At 29.3% G+C, this 24,652-nt stretch overlaps 1 protein-coding gene across 4 annotated transcripts; it reads left to right on the top strand.

The window, feature by feature from the left end:
• The first annotated feature begins 1,597 nt into the window (after positions 1-1,597).
• Positions 1,598-23,415, top strand: LOC107439919 (leucine-rich repeat and immunoglobulin-like domain-containing nogo receptor-interacting protein 3). 4 transcript variants are annotated; one of them, XM_016052675.3, is made up of 4 exons: positions 1,598-2,012; positions 5,945-6,035; positions 12,203-12,470; positions 20,162-23,415. In XM_016052675.3, the coding sequence occupies exons 3-4, from the start codon at positions 12,401-12,403 to the stop codon at positions 22,621-22,623; spliced, it is 2,532 nt and encodes an 843-aa protein (XP_015908161.2). In that variant the 5' UTR covers positions 1,598-2,012; positions 5,945-6,035; positions 12,203-12,400; the 3' UTR covers positions 22,624-23,415. The 4 variants fall into 4 exon arrangements, with proteins under 4 accessions (XP_015908161.2, XP_015908174.1, XP_015908181.1 ...); XM_016052688.3 differs by lacking the exon at positions 12,203-12,470; XM_016052682.3 differs by lacking the exon at positions 5,945-6,035 and having other exon boundaries at positions 1,626-2,012.
• Positions 23,416-24,652: the final 1,237 nt, after the last annotated feature.

The raw sequence follows: 24,652 nt of genomic DNA, 5'->3' as shown, positions 1-24,652 counted from the left end.
GTAATCGAAAAATTTTCTTCAAATCCCCGTCGCATGTCTTTGTAAACTTTGTTTATAATTATTATGTAATATTGCTTGAAAAATAATTACTATGTAATATTTTTTAATTACTAGCTTAACTTTTGCAAACAACAGAACTAACAATATTTGTTACAATGTTTTCCCCCTACTTTGCATGTCTGAAACTGTCCTTGCTTCTTATCATATCCCCCCCCCGAAAAAATATCCTGGCTACGGCCTTGCCCCTGACTGTCACCCCCACCCCTTACACAACAACCATAGGATGATTGACTGAATGTAAACAATAACAAGCTTCCTATAACCGGCGGAAATTTAAAAAATCTTCTGATGTATCCCTCCGCTTATATTATAACATACATGCTTACAAGCCGATGTATGAACTGGCTTAATATTCTAGGAAGTTTTATTAATGGGATTTATGCTTAAATTTGAGCTAATGGGATTTATGTTTAAATTTGAGCATCTTTTACCATGCAAAAGAATTTCCTGTAATTTATAAATTCTAACAGGGTGTAAGCCTAAAACAAATTTAAGAAAATTAATATCACAACATAAATTAAGTGTAAGGTTTGCCATGTTTTAAGTGTTATCCTTTATTTAGTTATATTTATGAAAAATATCACCGCTATTCATTTTTTGGGTTGCATTTTGCAGGGCAAAGCATGCTCGTGGAGTCTTCTAAATATTTATCTTGCTTGTTTCCTTGAAATTTAAATTTAACAAACGCGTTATCCTGTAAACACCACATTTATAATAACATTTGATGACGCCCTTTTTCAAGCTTAGGTGTAAATATCAATTGGAAGTTGGTAGGTAGATACTTTATTAATGTCGCACGAGAGCTGCGCAATGGGCTATTGTAGTCGGTTTGGGAAACATCCCTGAGGATGATCCGAAGACATGCCATCACAATTTCGATCCTCTGAAGAGGGCATGGTTTTCCTGCTTTGGTAGTCCGACAACCTCCTCGCGAAATCGAGTATTTTAGGGTAGAACTGTTTAACGAGGACCGATACCGCACGCCCTCGGTCCCTACGCAGGCTTCTCAAAGTAATCATCCGCCCGCATACTGACTGCACCCAGTAATGCTTGACTTCGGTGTTCTACTGGGAACCGTGTCTTAACCATCAGTCCACTGCGGGACCTGGTAAAAGTGGAACAGGAAAAAAGATCTTTACAAAAGTTATCCACGATTGCATTTTGCTTGTGTGCTGTGAATGAAAAGCAAACCGTTACTACTTACTACGAATTTTAATTACTAGCGCCGTCTGTGCTTAGTTTTACACGGTCAACCATCCATTCAAGGGGATAAGTCAAACAAAAGATGAGTCAGACAAGTGATAAATGAGTCAAACAAATTTCGGGGTTTTTCCTGTTCACCAAAAAGCTAGAAATGCAAAATGATTTAAGCCAGAAGCAATGATGACACAATAACGATGATTGTAATAGCCAATGAAATAGGTGTATTTGATTAAATAGCCAAGTAGCCAAGGAAAAGCTTTAAAGTCCTGCTTTTTACTTGGCTTGTAGCTCACATGTAGAAATGATTTTATGCAAAATTCGAAAATTCACGCTTGGCAACACTATGGATGCACTCTCTTTTTGACACTGGTTTTGCTTTTGTTTCCGTGTTTACGTATTTACGATATTCTCAGTGTTTTTGATCTCTGATGGAATGTGACGTTTGTCTTATTATGAAATTTTTTTAAAGATAAGATGCTTAATATAAGAAATCTTTTTGTTATGCTTAAAATTCTGACTTTAGTACAAGTTTGAATTGAGAAATAAGTTAATTTTACAAAATTTGAATTTCTTAAGCCTAATACAGTTGTACTCTACATTGACCTTAGCTAACACGAGTTTTAACTAATGAGCATAGACAAAATCTAGCTTTATTTTCTGTTCATTGCAAACTTTAAATTTGTTGTTTGTATTCTCTTTTCTACACAACTTAATTTGCGTGAGTTGTACGAATGCTTTGCTTTTACATAGTAAGTTCTCAAACGATATGTTTTTTTAATGATTGATTTGAATATTATAAAATATACTTGACATCTTTCTTTTGTTCTGATTAAGTGCTTACATTTCATATCATTGAGATAAAGTATATTCTATCTAGTAAAATCTGTGAATATGTTAGCATCCAAATTTCAAAATTACATGTGTGTAGAATGGCTAATACAGCAGAGTTGAAACACGTTCTTATTATACCACGTAACAAAATATTAAGCAAATATTTTATATAAAGAGGAGCACCTTTATAATCCAGATTCTGTTATTTTTTATTGATATTCTGAGGATATTTCCGTATAGTGATCTGCCACGCCAACTACAATCGCTAAGGCGATTTAAACCGGGAAAATTAAAAAACAAACATGTAGAGGTTTGCTCGGGAGTGAGCCCCTTTCTGTTATGTTCCCCCCCCCGTTTTTCGTGGGGGGGGCGTCGGCTGAAACTTAGCAAGACTGTGACTACTATTCAGCCACAGATCATGATACGGAAATCTCCCCAATATTCTATTATGCACATTTAACATTATATATAAAAAGCATCTTTGGGCATAAAATGGTAATTCTCACTGAAATTGGCAAAAATTTAGATGTTTCCGTTTCATGATCTATTCTGCCAACTACAATAGCTTGGTGCCAAATAGATTTTAAGCTTCGAATTTTTTTTTAATAAAAAATGTTAAGTGGTTTGCCTGTGGGTGGTTAAAAATTATAGCCTTCAAGATGAAAGTATAGTATCTTTTGATGTTTTTTTTTTTTTAGTTTCTCGTGGGCCACTGCCCGGAAGTCATCAAATCTTTGTGATTATTCTGCTGCAGATCACAATACAGAAATCTTCCCTAACATTTTTTAACCAATTGTATTTTTTAAAAGACAGTCCCTTTGGGAAGAATTCCATATCTATATCTACATCCCAGATGGGGACCAATTCAAAGGATTTTGCTCGTAGTCGCGTCTGGAAAAATCTCAATATATTTTTTTAATTAATGCAAGTTTAAAATTCTTTGCAGTTGCCAAGGCAACAAAGGGTTGTACTAGTAAAAAAAATTTTTTTAAAAATTTGTGGTAGATTGTTTCTGGATGTCTAAGAGTAATAACTTTTGAGTTAGTTTTCTATAATATTTTTTGTTGCTCTGCACTGTTGAGATGAAATTTAAATTTGATGCAAGTTATGGAAATCTTTCTCTTTCATTCCATCAATGCTTTTATATTGTAATATATTGACATTATAAATGTTTGAATAGAAAGTCAAAACATAGTGTTTTTTCCTCCCTTTAACTGTTAAGTGCATTAATTTGAAGCATTTCCTGCAGACTGCATGTTGCTGGCAAAAACAATCACTAAAATGGATCCATCATTATTTATTTTTAATGTCTATTTAAAGATAAAGATAATGTCTAAAGATAAAGTTTCAAAGCGCCACGATTTGATTAGTTATGTCTGTATTTAAAACTTGAACATATAACAATTTAGTAACATCAATACTCTATACTTAAAAAAAATGTTTTTGAAAGGAATAAGAAAGTTAATAGTTGGATTGAGTATAGTAAATCTAATAATAAACATGATTTCTTCCAATATTGCATTTTGTATGCTCATTGGAATAGCCCTCTCTTTATGTTATAGTAGATAACATGGTGCATTGCATTTTTAAAAAGTACTTAAAGGTGCTTTTTTCATTTTTTTTAAGTGCTTATTTTTCCCTTTTCGAAAATGAGAATTTTTTTCTTTACCATGTTGATTTCCACGACATACTTTTCAAAAGCGTGATTATATTTCGTGCTACAATATACAAACGTGATTCATATTTGTTCTATTCAACGTTTTCACAATTCCTTCAACCCCAATCCATTTTGGCTTACATTCAGTCCATAACGTTTAAAAGTGCCAATCATTTTTGTATGATGAAATGCTTGGGAGTCTGCATATGCGTCAACTGAGCTGGGTTCGGTGAGATTCTTGCACTCTCATGTGCAACTCTGCTGCATTTTGCAAGAGATTCTCAATTTCAGGCTTCATTTTCAGGTTTCATTCTGAAATTGAACTGAGAAATCTCTCAATCTTTATGGTGGCTAATATAATCCAGAAAGCAGTTCTTTGTCAGAAACTAGTTATTTTATCATGATCATGTAAAGTCTTAGAAAATTAATTTGCATTTTGTTAACGTATATATTGCTTGAAAATATTTTTTGAGTGCTTAAAAAGTACTGAAAAGGTGCTTATTTTTTGTTGAAAGATTTGGCTACTTACCCTGGATAGCACTTGTTTTTCTTCTTGAGTTTTTATTTTATTTCTATACTTCTGAAGACAATATAATATCTTGGTGCATTTCGTCGATTTCACAATGATAATCTTCACTCGAATTTGAGGATTGTTTAATCCAAAGTTAAGTAGACCAATAAATCAATATAACTTAACTGGTCAACTTATTCAAGTTTCACTGTATATGCATTTTTTAAATGTACCAATACCTATCTTTCAGATCATGCTTAATTTTACAATGCAACTGTAAATTTCAAGCTTTACTGAGATTTCAAGTATCAGAAAAATCATTGTAATTTTATATAATCACCAATTCTGACATACACTTTACTGTAACAATGTATCACAATTTCTTAATTATACATAATGTCTTATTAATTTCAAAAGCTACTGGGGAATGTAAAACACATCATAAAGATTGAGAATTACACATTATCCCATGAAAGAATATGAAATTCTATGTCATCAATTCAATTCTATGTTCTACATTCCATTACTGTAAATGCTGTTTTATATCTTACTACTGTAAATAATTCTGTACTAAATGCCAGTGTAATTCTACTGCCTAGGTAGCACTGTGTGAATGCTAGATGGCCTCTGTATTCACCTGATTTAGCAAGCTTCGATTTCTTTCAGTAAAGAATTTTCATTGCTCCCAAGCGTGCAGAGTCTGCATTTTATTGCTTGACAAGACTCGCCTGAGTTACTGCTACAATAAATTATCTCAATGTGTTGGACCGTATCCCACAATGTCCTGTCAGGAGTGCATTGCATCTTTTGGTGCAAACTCCAAGCTTATGTTGTCACATAATGAACTATATTCATCTGTACGCTATATGCCCCTTGCACTAATTACCCTTGGCAGAATCGCAGCAACATGGCGACTTTGTCCCAGAACGTTACAGAGTTCTTGCAGAAAAATTTTTCTTTTGAAAAGTTGAAAAAAAGAGCTTTTATTTTTCTACTGAAATTTTTACGTAATATTTGAATAATGCATTTAGATAATCACTTTTTGACACGCTCAATTTACGTCAATAGTATTGTAAATTTATGTAATGTTTTGCTTGTATTTTCAGCAGTTATTGATATTGATTTTCACAGGGATTTCAAATATCCCGATATATTTCAAACAATATGGAAAATTTGAATCATGCATTTGAGTATTTACTTTTTAAGGCAATAATTCTATAGAGTTTTTGCCAGTTATTGCTTTTGATTTCTCCATAGTTTTTAGATCCGATGATATTTTGTTATATGATATTTATTACAACAATCTAATCTCGAAACAAAACACGCGTTTGAGGAGTTGATCTTTTTTCTGCAATTACTACTACGGATTTCATGATTTCTTAATTGAGATGATTATTTACAAAGTGTGAAGAAGGAAATAATTTGTGCGCTCCCCTCCTAACAAAATTTGAGAATATCACCCATAATATTAGAATTAAAAATTATTGCATGTTCAATTAAACGATATTATATAATTTTTCTTTTGTAAACACAAATATGTTTGTTATTATTAAAAGTATCTGGCAGAAAGATATTAAAGAGTTTTGTGGCAGATAGCTTGAAAAAATTCTGCTACAGGGGCTATATGTACACATGATGTCCGAGAAGTATTTCCAATTAATCTCTCTCTTGTGTCCTTTTAGATAACCTCTACTACCATTTTCCCTTGACGTTTCTGGCCATGGGTTGCTATGCAGTTCTTATACCTTATGATGCGTTCTACTTTCCCTAGAAGTTAGTCACTACATTTTTTAGACATCTTGGTCTTTTTACATTCAACCTATATCAGTTTGTTCTAAATAACTTCCTATATCTCTGTGAGGAGAACTTATTTAAACTGTAATATACTTGAAATATATTTTGTTTTTATTAAAAGTTAATTGTAAAAAGAATTTAGAACTAGATTTCAAAATATATTTTTGAATTCTTTTTTGTTTTAATATACTTGTTAGAAATACCACCTAATGAGTTTTTAAATCTATATTTCTCTCGTACTGTTAACTAAGGCTATGTAGTTATGTAATTCTTTGTACAAATGTAAAAAATATGCATTTTACTAATTAAATCAAATTTAATATGTTTTTCTATGCGAGAAATGTAATATTAACTTTAGGTCATATGAGGTTGTGTAAATTAAATAGTAAGGTTTTCTGTTTAAACATAACTGTTTAATTAAATTTACACAACCTGATGCATGTCTTTTAGTATACTTTTTGTGCAAAAGTGACTTGTTGAAATGGATGGATAACCGTATAAAGCTAAGCACATGTGGCTCTAGAGTTAGTATTTTTTGTAAGAGTTACTACTTCTGATTTATTTTTACACCCAAGTCTAATTCAATATTAATATACTTGTGGTGCTTACAATATTACACATGCTCTTAGCTTGATCTATTTAATTTTAGTCGAAAACAGATTTGGATAACTTCACTAACATGCTATGATTCTAACTAAAGAATAACAAGAGGCAATATTTTACACAAATGTAGCCGCACTCAAAACATGACAAACTTGGTGCTTTATTTATGGTGTGATATTTATTTTCTTAAATTTATTTGAAGCTCTCATAACCACTTAGAATTTATAAATATCAAAATTTCTTATTAATGTTTTAACTGCGTAAATTTAAACACAAATCACAATAATAAAACTTTCTAGAATATTAAGCCTGTTCTCACAATACCTCATAAAGTTAACATAAGCAGAGGAATACATTGGAAGTCTTCTGTATTTCTTCTGATTTGAGGAAACTTTTTATTGTTTACATTCAGTAGCATATTCGTTCTCACATTTTGAAAAAGGGCTCAGTCGGATAGAGGTCGTAAAAAAAGTAACTCCTAGTTGTGCATAGTAAAATAATAATTTAGATTTGGTTTTATGAGGTTGACAAGGGTTTTAATTCCAGTCAAGTTTTAAATAAAATCATCAAATCAAAAACTGTTCGTAGATTGCTTTTATGGTCTGAAAATAAAAACAAATTCTTATATTGTAATTGGGAATTCAAATTATTTAAAAGAAAAGTAGTGCTGGTGTAAAATTACAGTTTTATTATCATTGACATAAACATCTACAGTTTGATCGCATTAATGTCATAATTCTATAGACTGACTTAATGTTTATAAAAATTCCTACAAGTATAGAATTAAACTGTATATTAACTTTATTTAATTTCATAGCTTTGGCCTAAATTTTTATAGAAAATTAACTGAAAAAAACTGCCAACTTTTTAATTGAAAAAAAAAAGTAAAATGATATATTTTCTGAATCTATCAAAGAAAATTAAAATCAACAAAATTAGCAAACAGAAAAGCAAATATTAACTCAAGTAAAGGTTACCCTCTACCTAAATACAGAACAGGTAGATCTTTTAAAACAGTTAGAGTGAATTAACAGAATTAACTTTGTTACAAAAATTAACCATATTTGAGATATTAGCTTATGACAGTCTGGTTTAAGGTTTTATTTCAGTAATTACCGCAGGTCTTAAAACAAAGCAGATGAGAGAAAAAAATTCACATTATTTGATGTAAAATATTTGAAACATGGTAAATAATAAGTTTTTGTATTCACTTTGTTTAGTACTTTGCAAGTTAAGTTTCTTCAGAATCTTATTGTAAAAAGTTAGAAAAGTGCACAGCATAATTGGATCCATACATGGCAATTAAACCTGCTTTTATAAAATTAAGTGTCAATATTTATTATTACTTAGATTATGCTCTATTTTTACTTGAATAAATCTTTTATCATTTGTTCCCATATCCTCTTCATTCACCTCTTTAGATCTTGGTTTCTGTTTATTTGCATGATCAATTATTGAGCCTCATGTCTCACATACTTTACAATACATATTCTCAATATTGTACAATTTTTTGAAGTAAAAATTTTTTGCTGTTTTCCGTCCTTCTTTAATAATATTAAATTATAAAAATATGTTAAATTTTTTTTAAAAAATTTTTTTTTATTGTTTGTAATTTCTTACATCTTTGCTATTTCAATGATTCCCTGAATTACATGTGTTTTGAACATGTTTTAGTTAGAACGTTTAACTCTTATAATATTAAATTTTTTATTTCTTTTCAAAATTCAAATGCTGAAATTTCTACCAAAATCTATTATCTATTTTTTTTTTAAATTTTATTAAATTATCTATTTTTTACTAAATATTCTAATTTTTACCAAGTTATAAATATTTTTTTAAAATTGTTTTGGCTAGCAGATTAGCCACATCTGGCTTCCAGAATACGTATTGTGCCTCCTAAATTTGAGAAATTAAAGAAAAATTTCATATTTGAATGAAATATGTAATATGCTTTGACATCCTAATATTGATTAAATGGTTATTTGAGGTATAGTTTTTGTGTCTTACAAGTTGTATTTAAACAACTCCAACATATTGAATATCAACTTTAATCTCACAAACATGCTACCCATTTTGATGAAACTATCTTCTGAAAATCTTGAAACAGAATGTTAGAATCTTAGCATCTGTTATTCTGTTAGTTAGAATCTTAACATATATCAGAATGTTAGAATCTCAATGTTAGTATATTGTCAAAAATATTGAAGTAATAAGAATTTATAGTAAGAGGCCCTAGTCTAAATGCTTTTGAAAACTTATAACACATAAGTGTAATGAAAGTAACTTTTTTTCATTAATATATTTCAAATTTGTGTGGTATGGTAAATTTATCTAAAATGTTGATTTAAAATATGCTATAAAAATAATATTTTTGAAATAATAATTAATACCAATGCTAGATTTAATAATGAGTGGGTTTTCATTATTAAAACTATATTTTTGTTATAAATTTAATCAGAGTTTAGAAAAAAACCATTAATGTTTTCCTTTTTACCAGTTTTTTTTTTTTTTTTTGTTAATATGGTTAAAGACTATTTTACACCCTTAACTAAAAGTAGTTCAACCATTTAAAGATATTTCAGAAGAAAAACTTATTAAGTATACAATAAACAATTAAAAAATATCTATTTTATCCCATAAAAATGCTAACATGAAAAGAATAATTTAAAATTGTGAATATGCTGATACATTACACTGGTTAATAAATTAAGCAAAAGTGGCCATAACTGAAAAAGTTATGCATAGAATTTAATGAAACTGGTGCACATTATAGTGCACAAAATAAAGCATAAAATGGCATGAAAAGTATTAACCATATAATTATGGTGTTCCAGAAATCAGAGTATGTATGAAATGAATAAATCAGATGTGTCAGTTTGGAATAAAAAAAGTACCTTCAGTTTGGAGTATTACTGTGTTTCTAATTTCAGAAGCACAGCAATACAGCACATACAATAATGTGTGATGTTTTCAATTCCGCAGTCTACCAGTTCTGTTGGAAGTTCGAGCCATTGCTCTTGCAAAACAGTGCTGTATTGTTTTCTACTGAAGATAATCATCCACAATGCGAGCCTTGAATGGTGTTGTGTTATCATCTTGTAGAACAAAATTGTCACCTTTTTCACCAGAATAAAGGCATACATTAACATAAAGGATGTCATCTCTATACAAATGAACATTCATAGTTCCACCTAGAAAGACATGCAGATCTGTGTGTCCACCCGAAGAGATGCCACCCCACTCACTGACTCTGCCTCCTTGGTATGCATCTCTTTCATCGATGATATTCGGTTTCAGGTTCTCTCCAAATCAAAGTACGCTTACTATCTCTTAGCAGCTCAAATCTGGACTCATCTGTTAAGATAACAGTCTATTGGTCAGCCATCCAATAAGGATCCCTGCTTGGTATTTTTTAATATAAAACTTCAAACCATTTTATGACGATAGACACCAATTTCAGTTCAATGGGTTAACTAGTTATTTTGTAATTGATATTTAAAATTGCTCGATTAGCTATGCCCAAAACGCAGTTAGTTTCCCCATCTCGACTGATGATCTCAGAATATAGGAAAAATATGACTCCCATCACCTTCTGATACAGTAAAAGCGCATGTAGTCGCTCGTTGAACATTGATAAAAATTCTCAAAAAAAAAAAAAACTCAAAGCATTTACAAGTATTGTTTATATCATGTTGTTATAGCTTTACATTTAACACACCATATAAAATTTAATAATATAAATATAAATGTACCAGAAGGTGAAAAATGGCAGGATTGGTGTAAAGCCATCAAATGTGATGATCAAAAAGAAGGGGGGGGGGAAATCATGAACTATCTGAATAATACTATTGTACAGTACTTAATAATAATTTTAATTTTATAAGAATGTTTTTCTTTTGATTAAGCTTCTTTGAAGAAATCATTCATTATGCTGAATTAAAATGTTTCTGAAATGATCTTTTTAAAAAATGCCTTTTTCTTATTTTATTCTTTGAAATGAAAAGATTTTATTCTTAAAGAGTAATTGTGCAAAGGTTATTCCTTTTTATAAATATTTTTCTTTAATTGAAACGACCTATTTTGCTTCTTTCTGCTTTAACTTAGTTATCTAAAACATACGTTCTTTTGTTTTTTACTTTATTGAAATCGAAATTTTAGAGATGAAAATAATTCATTTTATTTTTGTGTAGTTGAACGGAGGAAAAATGTAAAAAAGAATTAAAATGAAAAATGGAAGGACTTAAAATCTTTTGCATCACTTCTAATAACAATTAAATAAAATATTTTAGGAGAAAACAAAAAATAAATTTTATAAGAAAATTTGTAAACTTTATTTTGATAAAAACTTTTTATTTAAAATCTTATACATTTCAATTTGCGATCAAACCAGCATGGAATTTTAAAAACAATTCATATTTTAATGTATGTTATTCGTAAAAATAATCCAGCATTAGTAAAAAATAATAATAATGCTTCTCAAAGGTCATTGAAAAAAAAGTACAAATTAGGAAAGTAGTTTAAAAACTTTTTTTTTTGCATTCATCATTTTTGTCAAGGGCACCTACAAACATTCTCTCAGAAGGGGAGGAGAATTCAATCAATTATAAAATCATGTTTCAAAGTTATTTCTGTGATTTTCGAAATTTTAAGAAACAATTTTTATAATTTATTTATTGTCACTAAAACGGCAAACTTCGAAACAAAATTAGCAATTTTAACAATATTTAAATTTGAAAGAAGGAAAACTAAAAAATCATGTTTAATTTTAATTATTCAAAAAAATACACCACTCTTTAAATTCTTAAAATTTTTCACACACACACACACAAACAATTCGCTATTGTGTTTTTGTATTTTTTATTTTTTGGGGGGCAAATTTTGTATGAATTTTATTTTGTGAAATGCATCTTACAAACATATTTTAGCTAATAATGGCATAAAATTTTAAAATGCAAATTTCACTTCCAGTTCATTACTTTGGATAAATTCAATATTGCACATAAGAGAAATTATTACAAATAAATAATTATTTATTTTTGTAGTTTTTTAGGAAAAACTGTTTTAAGAATAAAAAAATAACTAAAAATAAATAAATAAGGGATTAAGAATTATTTGCATCTCTAGTAAAAAACTTAAAAATCCAAATCTTAAATGTTTCCATTTCCTATCTGGGATGAAACCATTAGGTGAAAAATTTTGAAACAGTTCTTATTTCTTACAACACTTTAGAATGACAAGATTGATATTTTTGATTAAAAAATATCAATTCTCAAACCAAATATCCTCTCTCTGCATTAAAACATCATTGCACTCTATGACAGCTTTAGGTTCGGCCAATTCTGTTTACCCAGGTAGTATATGCTGACGTCATAAGCAATCCCCACCTCCATTTGCGTCACGTGAAGTTAGTTTCATTTTAAGCTAATTTTGAGTTATGATTTTGAAAATTACGGGTCAATTTTGAACATACTGATTTGATTTTTGAGAGTTTTATGTTATAGACTATTCAAAATAAAGATTACGCGATTACCCTATGCATGCAGGTTCCTCATTGACATATTGCTGTGCCCACCTCAAATGTTCACTTCTATAGCGTGACGAGTGTGGCTGGTCACTTAGAAAACAGACCATGTTCATGAAACCTTCGTCGCAGTTGACACCAATCTTACCTTGGTTGCACTAAGAGAGGATCCTATCTAACTCAAGAGTTGCAGTGCTATTCCTTCAGGCACATAACAATAATGTCCGAATTCACCATTGATGCTAACCCTCAGTCACAGTGCAAGACAGGTTTCATGAGAACAACTCCAGGTTAGATTCCAAAATTTCATTTCACCGTGTACGTAGCTGCGAGTTACTGCAACCCAGGGTTAACTAACTTTAACCTAAAGATATTCCCGGTTACAGTAACCATGCATGCACAGTAAACTAGTGTTTGTTTATTTACTTTGTTTTCTTTGTCGGTACTTTTTATATTTCTGTTCTTTTTTGTTTCTAAATATTAATTGTTTTGATTTTTGATTCTTTTTTTGTATTTTAACCTGAAGATTTACCCTGTTTGAGCAACCGCAGATGCAAAGAGGGAGATTCTTATTTGTTTTCAAAAATATTACTTTTGATGCTCGGTTACTTATGTTCAATGAGGTCAATTTTTTTACTGAATGTGACTGTAATTAATTTATATCAAATAAGTGCTTATTAATAAAATGAAAATTAAATAACACTTTGGATGTTCAGTTGCTTTTTTATATGCTCAATGAGGTCAATTGTTTTACTAGATGTAACTATGATTAATTTATATCAAATAAATGTTTATTAATAAAATTAAACTCAAATTTTCCTGAGTTAATATCTTCTATGGAAGATACTATATATATTTCTCAAATTATTATTAGCAGTCATTGCAGCACTTAAATAATTTTTCGCTCAAAAAAAAAAAAAAAAACTTGGATAATACAGATTGTGGCTACAATAATTCAAGTGAATAGTGTAATTAAGAAGAAATAATTCAACTAACTGTTATTTATTTTTTTTAATGAAAAAAACAAAACAATTGATACTAGAAAGAAATATAAAATTTAAAAAAGAATATAATTCTTTAAATGATTATAGATTTTGATAATATCTATCGAGATGATAGATCTTGCCCCCTCCTCCCAAATAAATAATTTAGAGATGAACTGGCAAAATAATGTGCAATATTTAGAAATGAAGATAATGAAAAGAATTTTAAATTATTTCAATCCATAAAATAAAACTGTTAGTTAAATTAAAAACATATATATTATTTTAAATATATATTAAAAATTATGCTGAAATAAATATTATGTAATCAATAAAATTTTTTATCTGAGGTAACATTTAAACTACACAATAATCAGCATCAAATAACTTCGCAAATCAGGAAATTTAGAATTTTATAACCATAAAATAATTTCCCGAATATTTGGAAAAAATAGGATAATTTAGAAGAGATTAAAAACTTAAAACTATATGAAGTTAAAATGCCTGTCTTTAGTTGTCATTTTTAATATAGGGGAGAGGGGGGCACCTTTCAGCATTTTTTGCTACAGAATTATTAGGAAATTTCAAAATCTGAGTTCTAATTTTTATTTACTAAATCAATGTTTGAGGTAACCTCTTAATTTTTTCCAAAGGTCTAAGCTAAAGACAAAATACCAAATTTTGAATATTTAGTGAACCATATATTTTATTGAAATCTACCCCTCCTGGGGGGCAGTTTTCGACCGATGGTGGGGCACGCTTCAACAATTGAAGAGAACGTAACAATATCATACAATTTGGAAAATTAACTTAATTCATAAAATAATATAAATAATGAATGAACATATTGGATTGATGTAAGTTTTTTTTGCATTATTTTGTCTTTAATTAAATCAAAGTTTACCGAAAATGTCATGAAAAATACAGCTCGAGCTGTTCTGCCGCCTAAACTTGGTTGAGGTAGTTTCATTTTAATGTCATTTCAGGGCTAGGAAAAATTGAGAAATTTTATCCGTCCCCGAGGACGGCTTGTCCAACAATATACCCGTCCTCCTTTGAAACTAACCCGTAACTTCTATATAAATAAAAATATAATTTTCTATTATTTATTACAAACATTTATATAAATTGCACAATGAATTAGTAGTTACTAGGATTACATAATACAGTAATAAAAGAAATACTAGGTTACTTATAGTAGCCTAGTATTTCTTTTATGAAATAATTTAAATGACTGCGTTTTTTAAATGAATCAACTATGACGTTTGCCAGTTCCACAATCAAGCCAATGATTTGCAGAAGTTTCTACACAGAAATCTGAAAGGGGTTTTCCATTTAGATAGATGTTCATAATTGCATTTAAAGCTTCTTGTTTAAGACCAGTACATAATGTGTTTTTTTGTAAGTTCATTGCTGAAAAGCCCCTTTCAACCGCTGCAGTACTCCCAGACAGAGAAAACATCAATTCCACCATGCGCAATTTTATTTTTGTCCCAGCTGCTTGGAATTTTAGAGTTTAGACGCTTTGTGTAATCATAGACAAGTTGTCGAACTTGTCTGTAAGTTGGACCATAATTAAGAATTGAACATGTAATTATGTATTCACAAAGCAGGATTTCTTGCTAGACATCAAGAACTTGTTGGCTTCTGTATTTAGAACTGTAGCATATTGTGTTAGTTCTATATTGTTTGGTTTCATCAACCAAAGAATTATTTGACTTTCTTTTTTTGATCTATAAAATAAAGCAGGAAAATCCATTCCAAATAAGTCTGCTGCTGCTCTTAACGATGCACCATTTCTGACAGCTTCCATTGCGATTTCAATGTTTTCTTCACTAACTTCTGGTTTAGTGCACTTTTTTTTAAATACGCTTGCACCATTTTTATAAACTGTAAGAAGGTAAAATAACAGGATTGAACATTTTATTAAATATAATGTTACATCGTAAACTTTTCTATTTTCTTAAAATTAAATTATTTTTATTCTAAATCAGATTTTCTTGAATATTTTTATATAATTTTAAAATAATTATTTTATTGACTCTTTTAATGAATTCCTTGTTAATAATTTCTATTTTCAACAACAATGCAACTAACTGAATGCAACAACTTTGAAAAAAATGTAACATAATTGAAAAAATATTTACAAACGTGCTTCCTTGAACACATTCACATGTTTTTCAAAAAGTTTAGAACAATGCCTTACAGAAAAAGTTGAGTATTTTAAATGTAACAACCGTAATTAATGGGCTTTTTGCAGACTAATAACTTCTGCAAGATTACTTAAAAAATTATAACCCTGGGGCACCTTTCAACACTGCTGAAATGTGCCCCCTAAGCTCTGTTGTAATCTGCCCCTGGTACAGACATTTTGGTTAAAGTATTATCAACCACTTTAGAAAAAGACTTATTTCTGATAAATAATACAGTTAGAAGCAGAATTAAGTAAACTAGTGGATGAATAAATATCACTTACCTTATTAAAAGATTACTGGTAGATAAACAGTTTTAAAATTAAAACTGTCTTTTTACTTTTAGAATGTTAAAACTGTTCCACAAAGTAACACAACAGTTTTAAAAGGAAAGTGCTTAAAACTAAATGTTATAGTTATGCATAATTAAAGCTTATTGGCTGGCATATTGGCTAATCATTAAGCAATATAAGAGGGGAGAAATTCTAGTTGTTGAAATGTACCCCCTTCTCCCCTATAGCCTGGCTACTTTATGACATATGGGGCATATATACAACTGAGAAACTTTTAAGTGCATGATTTTTTTAAAAGTTTTGGAATATTTGTTCCGATTATGACATTTTCCTTTAAAAAAATTTTTTATCTTATTCACAATATCCCTGATGGCGATTCTCTCTATCATCGACAGATGGCAGCACAATAATAGTTATTTATAACTTCTGAATAATATGAATGTGTTGATGAGAAGTTTATGTTATACAATGTCATTTAAAATTTAAAAAAAAAAAGAAAATTCTTCTCAGTAGTTTAAGTTATGGATAATATATTATGAAGGGAAAAAAAAAGATTAAAAATGTGAATAAGGATGGTAATGATTCAGCATAATCCCCTTGATCATTGTGTAAAATAAAAGTATTAAATAATTGTATGAAATAAAAATATTTTTAATTGAATTTCAGTTACATTTCTATGGTTGCGTTTGGCTTTATGATATCCATAATAAAAAATATGTAAATTCATAATAATAAAACTTGGATCCTTTTGCTCATCAATACAAGTCAGTTAGGAAAACGAAACTTAACATCTTTTTCATTTGTCCTGTAGAAGAGGGATTCAAATTTAATTACTCAATGCATCTTTTTTTTCTTCTTTCAATAGAAAAATTGTTTTAAAAATAGCAGCAAAAATTGAAATCAAACACTGTTAATAAGGCTGAAAATCTACCACTGGAGTGCAAGTTAAGAAACCGGCAGTTACGAAACTGACGGTCAAAAAATAATGAATATGCTTTTCGACTTGTGGTCAATGTTTCCGAATTGGGAGTTCCGCTTTTCAGAATCAACGGCAAGTACGAGGATAAATATCAGTCATTGCTGTTTGTTGCAGCATATGGCCGTCCTTGACTGAACCTTTTGGATGCTGAACTTGTAGTTAGAAATTCTTGCCAAGGTCTATGAACCACAAAAAGACTCACATTTACCCACCTGGCACTGACTTTGTCCAGTTACTAGTCTTGAAATAGATCTCCATTGCAATTTTTCAGACAAATTATGCCTGGAAGTCATGGTTAAAATATTTCTAATTTCAGAAACAGCGAAATTTGCAGGCCTTGGATCAAACATACACTTTTATACTTACTCATTGCAGAGGACATTCTATTGCGGTTCCATTAATTTACATATTCAATTATATTGTACTTAACTACTCTTATTTGACGCCATATTCAAATCTCATCGGGATTGGCTTGTTTTTGGGAGAATTTTTGTAATTTTTCATTGTTTTATGATAACTAGTGTACAATTGCATTTAAGATGCAAATAAAAAAATTAATATCTATTTTTTTTAGTAATGTGTTTAGTATACGTTGTGAAAATGTCATACCTTAGCATTATTTAATGTCAATATTTAACAGTATACAATTTATATATTGTGCAATAACATTAGTTTCAAGCAAACTTTCTTGTTCCTTTATAAGATGAACATTTGCTTCTTCCTTTTAAATTAAAACAATTGAAATTTTAATATAAAGGACCATGAAAAATTAAGGAAATATTTTTTTTCATCTAAAAATATTATTTGAAAATCATGGAATGCTGTCAAATAGGCTACATACATATCTACAAAAGAAAAAAGAAAGAAAAGTGAATAGCTTGAATATCATAAAATCGAATTGAATTATTATAATTAATGGGATAACCTTTAATATGCTAATTAGTGCAGACATTATTAGGCATTTGTTAGGAAATCAAATTTTATTATCTCATTGTAAAAAGTTATATATTTAAAAATTTCATTTCTTAAGAACTATTCAATCAATTTTGATTAGATTTTGTATTCTGTTATTTAACTTTACTTGTTTTAATATGTTGTGAAAATCTGTATTAAATTTTTTGGACTATTATTAATATAATAATTATTTTTTACATGAAATTATCTTTAAGCAAACAAATTTAATTGTGTGCAAAAATTTTCGATTTGCTTGATAAGATCAATAGTTATTCAGAGTGCACACTTTTTTTGTTTTATGCTCTGTACATTTAAAATAGTATAAAATAAGGTATGTTTTAATAGAATGAAAAATAAACTACTTTTTGTCATTTATTTTAACACAATAACGTTTAAACATTATAAAATGCTTATAATTAATGCAACATTAAATAAAATAATGTACGTACGTTTATCATATTTTAAATTAAATTTAAATATTTTTTGTTAAAATTTTCTTATATGTTGAAATTTTATTTTTAAAATATTAGAATCATAAATCACAACATACTGGTACACCGAAGAAATTTGTTTACCTAATAAAAGAAAAAAAATTTAAAAATTCTAAATAACACCTTATTCTCTTTTATGCTTTCGATTGTAGCAATCATAATGTATTATTTAAGAAGGAAAAAGAAACAGAAGAGCTTTTGATCTTAACTTTTTCTGCATTTAATACACTATTTAACAAAATTTAAAAACTTTTGAAACAGTGATGGCTTGTTTAATTATAAGCATTTTTTGGAGGCATTTTGTGACTGCTCACATTAATTTGTTTTTATAAACCGCTAGGGAACAATAAAATAGTTCTTAAAATTGATTATTTATTATTTTCTCTTTCAAAACTATATTCTTAAAAATACATTTCTCCACTTGAAGTATGAAAGTGAACTGTTCAAAGCATTTCATTGTAGTTTTCCTTTAAAAAAAAAAGAAATAGTACCCCATTTTTGTAAGCCACTCAGCTTCTTGTCTTACAGGCATCAATTGCACCTCATTTTCTTCTTACTCAATATATGAAAGTTCTTTTTCATTCTCATTCATTATGTTCTCAATAATTTGATACCTCTACCACAAAATAATACCTGATTCAGAAAGTCGTAGAATGAAATTTCAGGTAGCAATGTTTTTTTTTGTTGAAGTTCATGTATGAGTAACTCATCTTTACTCAAGTCATCAGGTAAATTTTCTTGACTTTCTTCAGTTATGACAATTTCTTTATTTAAAGTGTACCTGATTCATGTTTTATCACTGGTCACAATGTGACTCAATAACTCATCACCATCCTTGTGATAGCAATCCATAAAGGACAAAGAATATGCCATGTTCTGTGTTCTGTCTGTTTAGCTCCAATCTCACACACATTTTTTTGTAGTGAAATTTATCAGTAGCAATGTTATTACTACTGATCTTGAAACTTGTGGTAATTTCGGATGAAGCTTGTCAACAGTGAAACGCCTGTTACGGCTAATTTCCTCACTGTTTTGTGTTGAGTCTTCATTCATGATAGTAGGCCGTCCAGATTGTTCTTCATCATGAACATTGATTATAAAGCCTACATCATTTATGCAACTTTCCATCATTCATTACACCTTCACCGCAAATTTCAACAAGCTACTAGTGAATTACAGCTGGACAAACTTTTTTTTGCATTTAAAAACCGTATAACTGAACACACTTCACAATCGGTCAGATGACATGGCAACAAAGAAGTATAACCAAGCAACCAACACCGACTGAGATGTGAAATGTAATGCAGCGTGGTGAGAGATTTGCCAAGAGTTGCTGACCTTGAAAGAGCATTGCATAACACCATGCACATTCGGTTCTTATTTTAAAAATGATCCTTGTATGAATATAAAAATGATATATATATATATATATATTTACAAAGCGTAGCACTATGTATATATTAGAAGATAACAAATCATGTTTTATTTTGAAGTGTACTAAGTGTTTTGAAACTTGTGCCAACTGTTCTTCTGAACAGGCTCCCTTGATTATATTCTTACATGCTTGGAGCTTTTCTAACAAGACCTTATCTGTAATCGATTGTTGGTTTTGGATTTCTTAAGGTCGTACAAGGTCATGGACCTAATTTAGCCCTGTTAGTCTTTGTGGATGAGCAACAACAACAACCAATTGCATATTAATATTTGTTTGAAGTCACAAATATTCACATTAGCAATTAAATTTAAAATTGAAAAGGTTTTTGATAGAAAAATAAACTATTTCTTTTTTCAATTGGTTATATTTATACTAAAAATCATTTTTTTAAGAAAAACAAGTTTGATTTAAACTGGCCAACTGTAAAATTAATTTCTATTGAACTTCCTTGTTATTATATCAAACGTTGGACATAATTGCTTAGTTTTAATTATAAAGTAAACTTGTTTTGTTTCCATTAAAGGTGTTTATAATAATAACAATAAATCTTTAATTTTGTCCTTACATTTTATTTTTATTGATCTGTACTCTTATTTACTGCTTCAGTAGAATTCGTTGTGCAATCCAAATTAAATAGGAATGTTTTTTTTCTAGGTTCAATGGCACCTGTTCTGAAGTGTGTGGTTATAATTATCCTCTCTATTTCATTATATAATCCTGCTGCATCAATTTCAAACCACGGTAATTGCCCTGACAAATGTTACTGCAGTGATATGCAGACTCTATATTGTGAAAATCAAAAACTAGGAGCTTTCCCACAAGGAATTTCCAGTTCAGTTTCAAACTTAAATCTAGCTGGAAATGAAATAACTGATTTGAACTATGATTTAAAACTAGAAAATCTAAGTTTCTTAAATGTCTCTAGGAATCATATTTTTAGTATTGACAGTCAGTGGCTTTATTCCTTATCAAATTTAAACATATTAGATCTCTCCAACAATATTTTGAACAATGTACAAAATCTTCGGAATTCAGCCCTACAGCATTTAGATCTTTCTTACAACAAATTGGAAGTGATAACAGGTTTTAGTGATATGAACAGTTTGTTATCTTTGAATGTAAGTTTTAATGAAATTGACACTATTCGAAATAATAGTTTTCGACATTTTCATCATCTTGAAACACTTGACTTGCATTCAAATAAGATAAAGGGATTGGAGTATGAGTGGTTTACTAATTTGCAAAATTTACATACATTGAATTTAAAAAATAACAGTTTAAGTCTTGTGAGAAATCTTGTTTTTTCTACTTTAAAGAAATTGCAAAATCTTGATTTAAGCAACAATTTTATTAAATCTGTAGGTCTTTTATCTTTCAAAGGACTCATTAATCTTTGTTTTCTCAATTTAAGTAACAATGAAATCACTGTTTTTCAAAGTGGCACTTTTCGACCATTACAATCATTACAATACATCGATTTAAGCAACAACAAATTTTTCAAAGTTGATGGTATTTTTATACATGCAAAGAATCTCAAATCTCTTTATATGACTCACTTAAATCACTTTAAAAATTTAACGCCTTTAAGTTTAAGTGGCTTGCACAATCTTGAAATTTTAGACCTTTCCCATTCAAACCTTTCGCACATAGATTTGAAAGCATTTTCGGAAGTTCAAAATTTGCGGCATATTAATTTAAGTCACGCAAACTTGTTTAGCTTAAAAATGGGTCTGTTTAATGATCTAAAAAAGGTTGAAACTCTGCAATTGAATGGTAATAGATGGAATTGTGATTGTCATATCTACTGGCTTCTAACATGGCTTGGGGAGCATACCAATACCCATCTTGTTTCTCCTTCAGACACATTTTGTTCTTCACCATCTAATTTAAAAGGGCATGTAGTGTTAGATGCATTAGATCTAAGTATGGTATGTACTAATGCATCTATCCATCATTTCACCAACAAAACTAAGTTTAAAGTTGGTTTACCAGCTTTTTTAGAATGCCAAGTAGAAGGAAGTCCCCTTCCCAGCTTAACATGGTTGACTCCTCAAAATTCAGCTCTCCATTGGAATGGCTTTTGGAACAGAAGCTTAGGTGAGGAAGAAAATAATAGTGGATATTCTAGTTCTATTGAAGAAGAAACAAATAAAAATCGCTTTTACTTAATGCCCAATGGAAATCTAGCCATAAAAAGTGTGGAACGAGGAGATGGTGGTTTTTATGTTTGTATTGCTTCGAATCCTTTAAATTATGCTTCAGTATCAATTCGTTTAACCTTAGATTATGAATATTTTGTTCATATTAAAATTATTAGTGTATTGGTTGGAATGGCAACTAGTTTTGGCTTTCTCTTGATGACTTTAATTTTTGTTCTTGTACAAACTATATTAAAGCATTTTGGTGTAAAGTGGCCGTGTCGAAACGGAAATGCTTCTCCTCGTACCCAACAAATTAAAAAAATTCTTGAAAGCATGGAGCATTATAAGAAACAACAACTGGACAAACTTAGAGATAATTATAATGGCCAAGTACAAAGAATTAAGGATAACTGTATGCAACAAATGGAACGTCTGAGGGAGAGTTATTCATCTCAAGCTGAGCGAATTCGTGATATTAAAGAATATGGTACTCTTCAGATTGATCGTATCAGGGACAATTACTATTTTCAAGTTCAGAGAGTGAGGGATTATAGTGCAAGTCAAATAATTAGGTTGCGTGAAAATTATGTTTTTCAACGTAATAGAATTAGAAAGTTTAGTGCTCATCATTTGTATAAATTAAGGGAGAATTATAAAGTGCAGCAGCAGCATTTTAATAAAATACTGGAAAACTTTAATATTGAGAGTTGCAGAAATGTTTGCCAAAGAACAGAATCTGTAATATTTGAGCCAGAAATACTGGAAAGTGTGCCAAAAATTTGCCTTCAAACATTTGCTAAAGAAACCTGTGATTCCAATGACAATTCTAGTCAGATCTCAGCCTACTTTACTCCAGAAGAAGCAGGATCAGAAGTATCTGGTCATGAAAGTGATGATAGCCTAGATCAACTTCCTAATCAAGATCTAAATTTGAATGATGATGCTATTGTTAGTAATGGTGAAACTATTGTTTAATATTTGGGGGTTATTTTTGTGTTTTATTGTATTAAACTGCTTTCAGTGATAATATAAACAAAACAAATTATGCTAGTAATATGCAATTATCAAATTAGAATTTTGCTGCAGGCAGCTTAAAAAAGAATTTGACTGCAATTATTTATTTAGCAACATATTAATCTTGAAGAAAGTTGATTTTGAAAACAACATTCTGCTGTCAAATTTAAAAACATTGTCAACATCTCCATGAATTTAGTGCGTGTATTTCCTTGAGATATCAGAAGATAGTTAAACCACCCTTAGTTTTTCTTTTGTTGGATGTAAAGTAAATTCTTGTTTATATGTAGAATGGGATGGTACAAAAACAATGCATAAGCAAATAGGTGGATAATTTTGTAAATTGGTTGAAAAATGTCACCTGTTTATGTTTTGTTGTGTTAAAACACCTTTTCATTATTTCTTAATATTTTGAAATTTAAAAAGTGGAAAAAATAATATCCCTAAAGACTTATAAAAAAAATTATAAGGCATATCTGATTAAGATATCCCAAAACAAAAACTTCTGTAAACAAAATATTGTAGGACAGAATCTCGTACAGTTGATAGTGCTGTCTTTTATGGAAAAAATTCATGTTTTTTTAAAAATGATATTTATTGTTGCATTTACATGCAAGATTAAGTATGGGAGCGAGGCTGCAAAGCCGTTAATCTGCCCTATGAGAATCAGGATTTTATTGTATTTGTTTGTTATTTCTAAAGTTATGTTATGGTAGTGAAGTCCATATTGAAAATAAAATGTTTTAATGATTTCGTAGGTTACTTAATTAACAGGAAAATTCTTATTAGCTTATTGAGTTTCCTTTGTGTCTAGTTGTATGTTTTTGAGACTTTAGTTAACTCTTGTCTTGTTTATCTATTTTAGACTAATTTTTCTATAGTTAAAGCTATATATATATGTAAAAATATATATATAATATATATATATAAAAGATATATGAGCTCTGTATGTGGTGCCGCCATATGAAAAATAGTACTATTTTAAACCTTTGTTTATCTTGTCAAGAACACTGTAAAAATATGGCACAAATAAATGAACTGATGTACTTGAAAACTATGATTGTGCTAGTAGATAAATTCCTGGATATGATACACTAGAAAGAGACTGAAATTTATGTTTTGTAAAAAATATTGAATATCTTATAGAAAATAAAATAGCAAAAAAAAATCACTTGAAATTTTCATGAGAACTGTTTAATTCTAATCCTGTACGATGCAAGTACAATTATATGCATTCAAACTGTGAATAAATTGTATCACACTAAGATTCAATCTGGAAGAAAAGGATATAGTACCATAAAATCTGTGTGTTAAGTTTATCTATTTCCATTATTTATTTATTTTTTCTTTTGTGAAGGACTTGGGTCTCTCGTAGGTTATTCTCTTTAAATTTCTGTTGGCTTGTCGCATAAAGAGAGAACGTTAACTTACATTCAAGTCAGTTTCCTAATTTTTCTTGGAAACGGCAAAAATGTTTGCTTTGAAAAGATTTATATTAAGAGTTCTATAGTTTTTTTTTTTTTTGGCGAAAGGTGTAAGCAAAACTTTTTAAGTTTTAAACATCAAAGTTGAACCACAAATTTAATTGGTGTTAAAAATCAGAGTATTATAATATCTAAGAATTCAATTTCATGGATGAACACTTTGGAAAATCACTTGATGCATGTAAGAACACTTAATATTCAGCACAGAATTGCTTCTACAAAAAGAATACAAGTTTGTGAATAGCCTTTTGTTCAGATGATTGGGTACCTGTAACTTTCCACTTCTTTTATTGGTAATATATTATACATTGATTTCTTATTTTAAAATTCTTTGCATGCACGAAAAAATTATAATTTGAAGAAATAAATAAGGGGATAAATCAACAATAACCATACTTTGTAAATGCTACATCATATGAAGAGGAATTAAATTTTATAAATAGATAAAATACTTCATAACCATTCATAACAAAAGTCTTATTGACTCTAAGAAGATTAATATTAAG

The sequence above is a fragment of the Parasteatoda tepidariorum genome, chromosome X1 (genome assembly GCF_043381705.1).
Source record: "Parasteatoda tepidariorum isolate YZ-2023 chromosome X1, CAS_Ptep_4.0, whole genome shotgun sequence".
Lineage (NCBI taxonomy): Eukaryota > Metazoa > Arthropoda > Arachnida > Araneae > Theridiidae > Parasteatoda > Parasteatoda tepidariorum.
Note: the sequence above shows the minus strand (reverse complement) of the source record. Positions and strands in the feature narration are given on the sequence as shown.

What these genes read in the sequence shown, in the direction of transcription:
- LOC107439919 (XM_016052675.3), top strand. Translation starts at nt 12,401, where the DNA reads ATGTCCGAATTCACCATTGATGCTAACCCTCAGTCACAGTGCAAGACA. An exon ending in TTTCATGAGAACAACTCCAG is followed by an intron (nt 12,471 to 20,161) that starts GTTAGATTCCAA and finishes TTTTTTTTCTAG; the next exon opens with GTTCAATGGCACCTGTTCTG.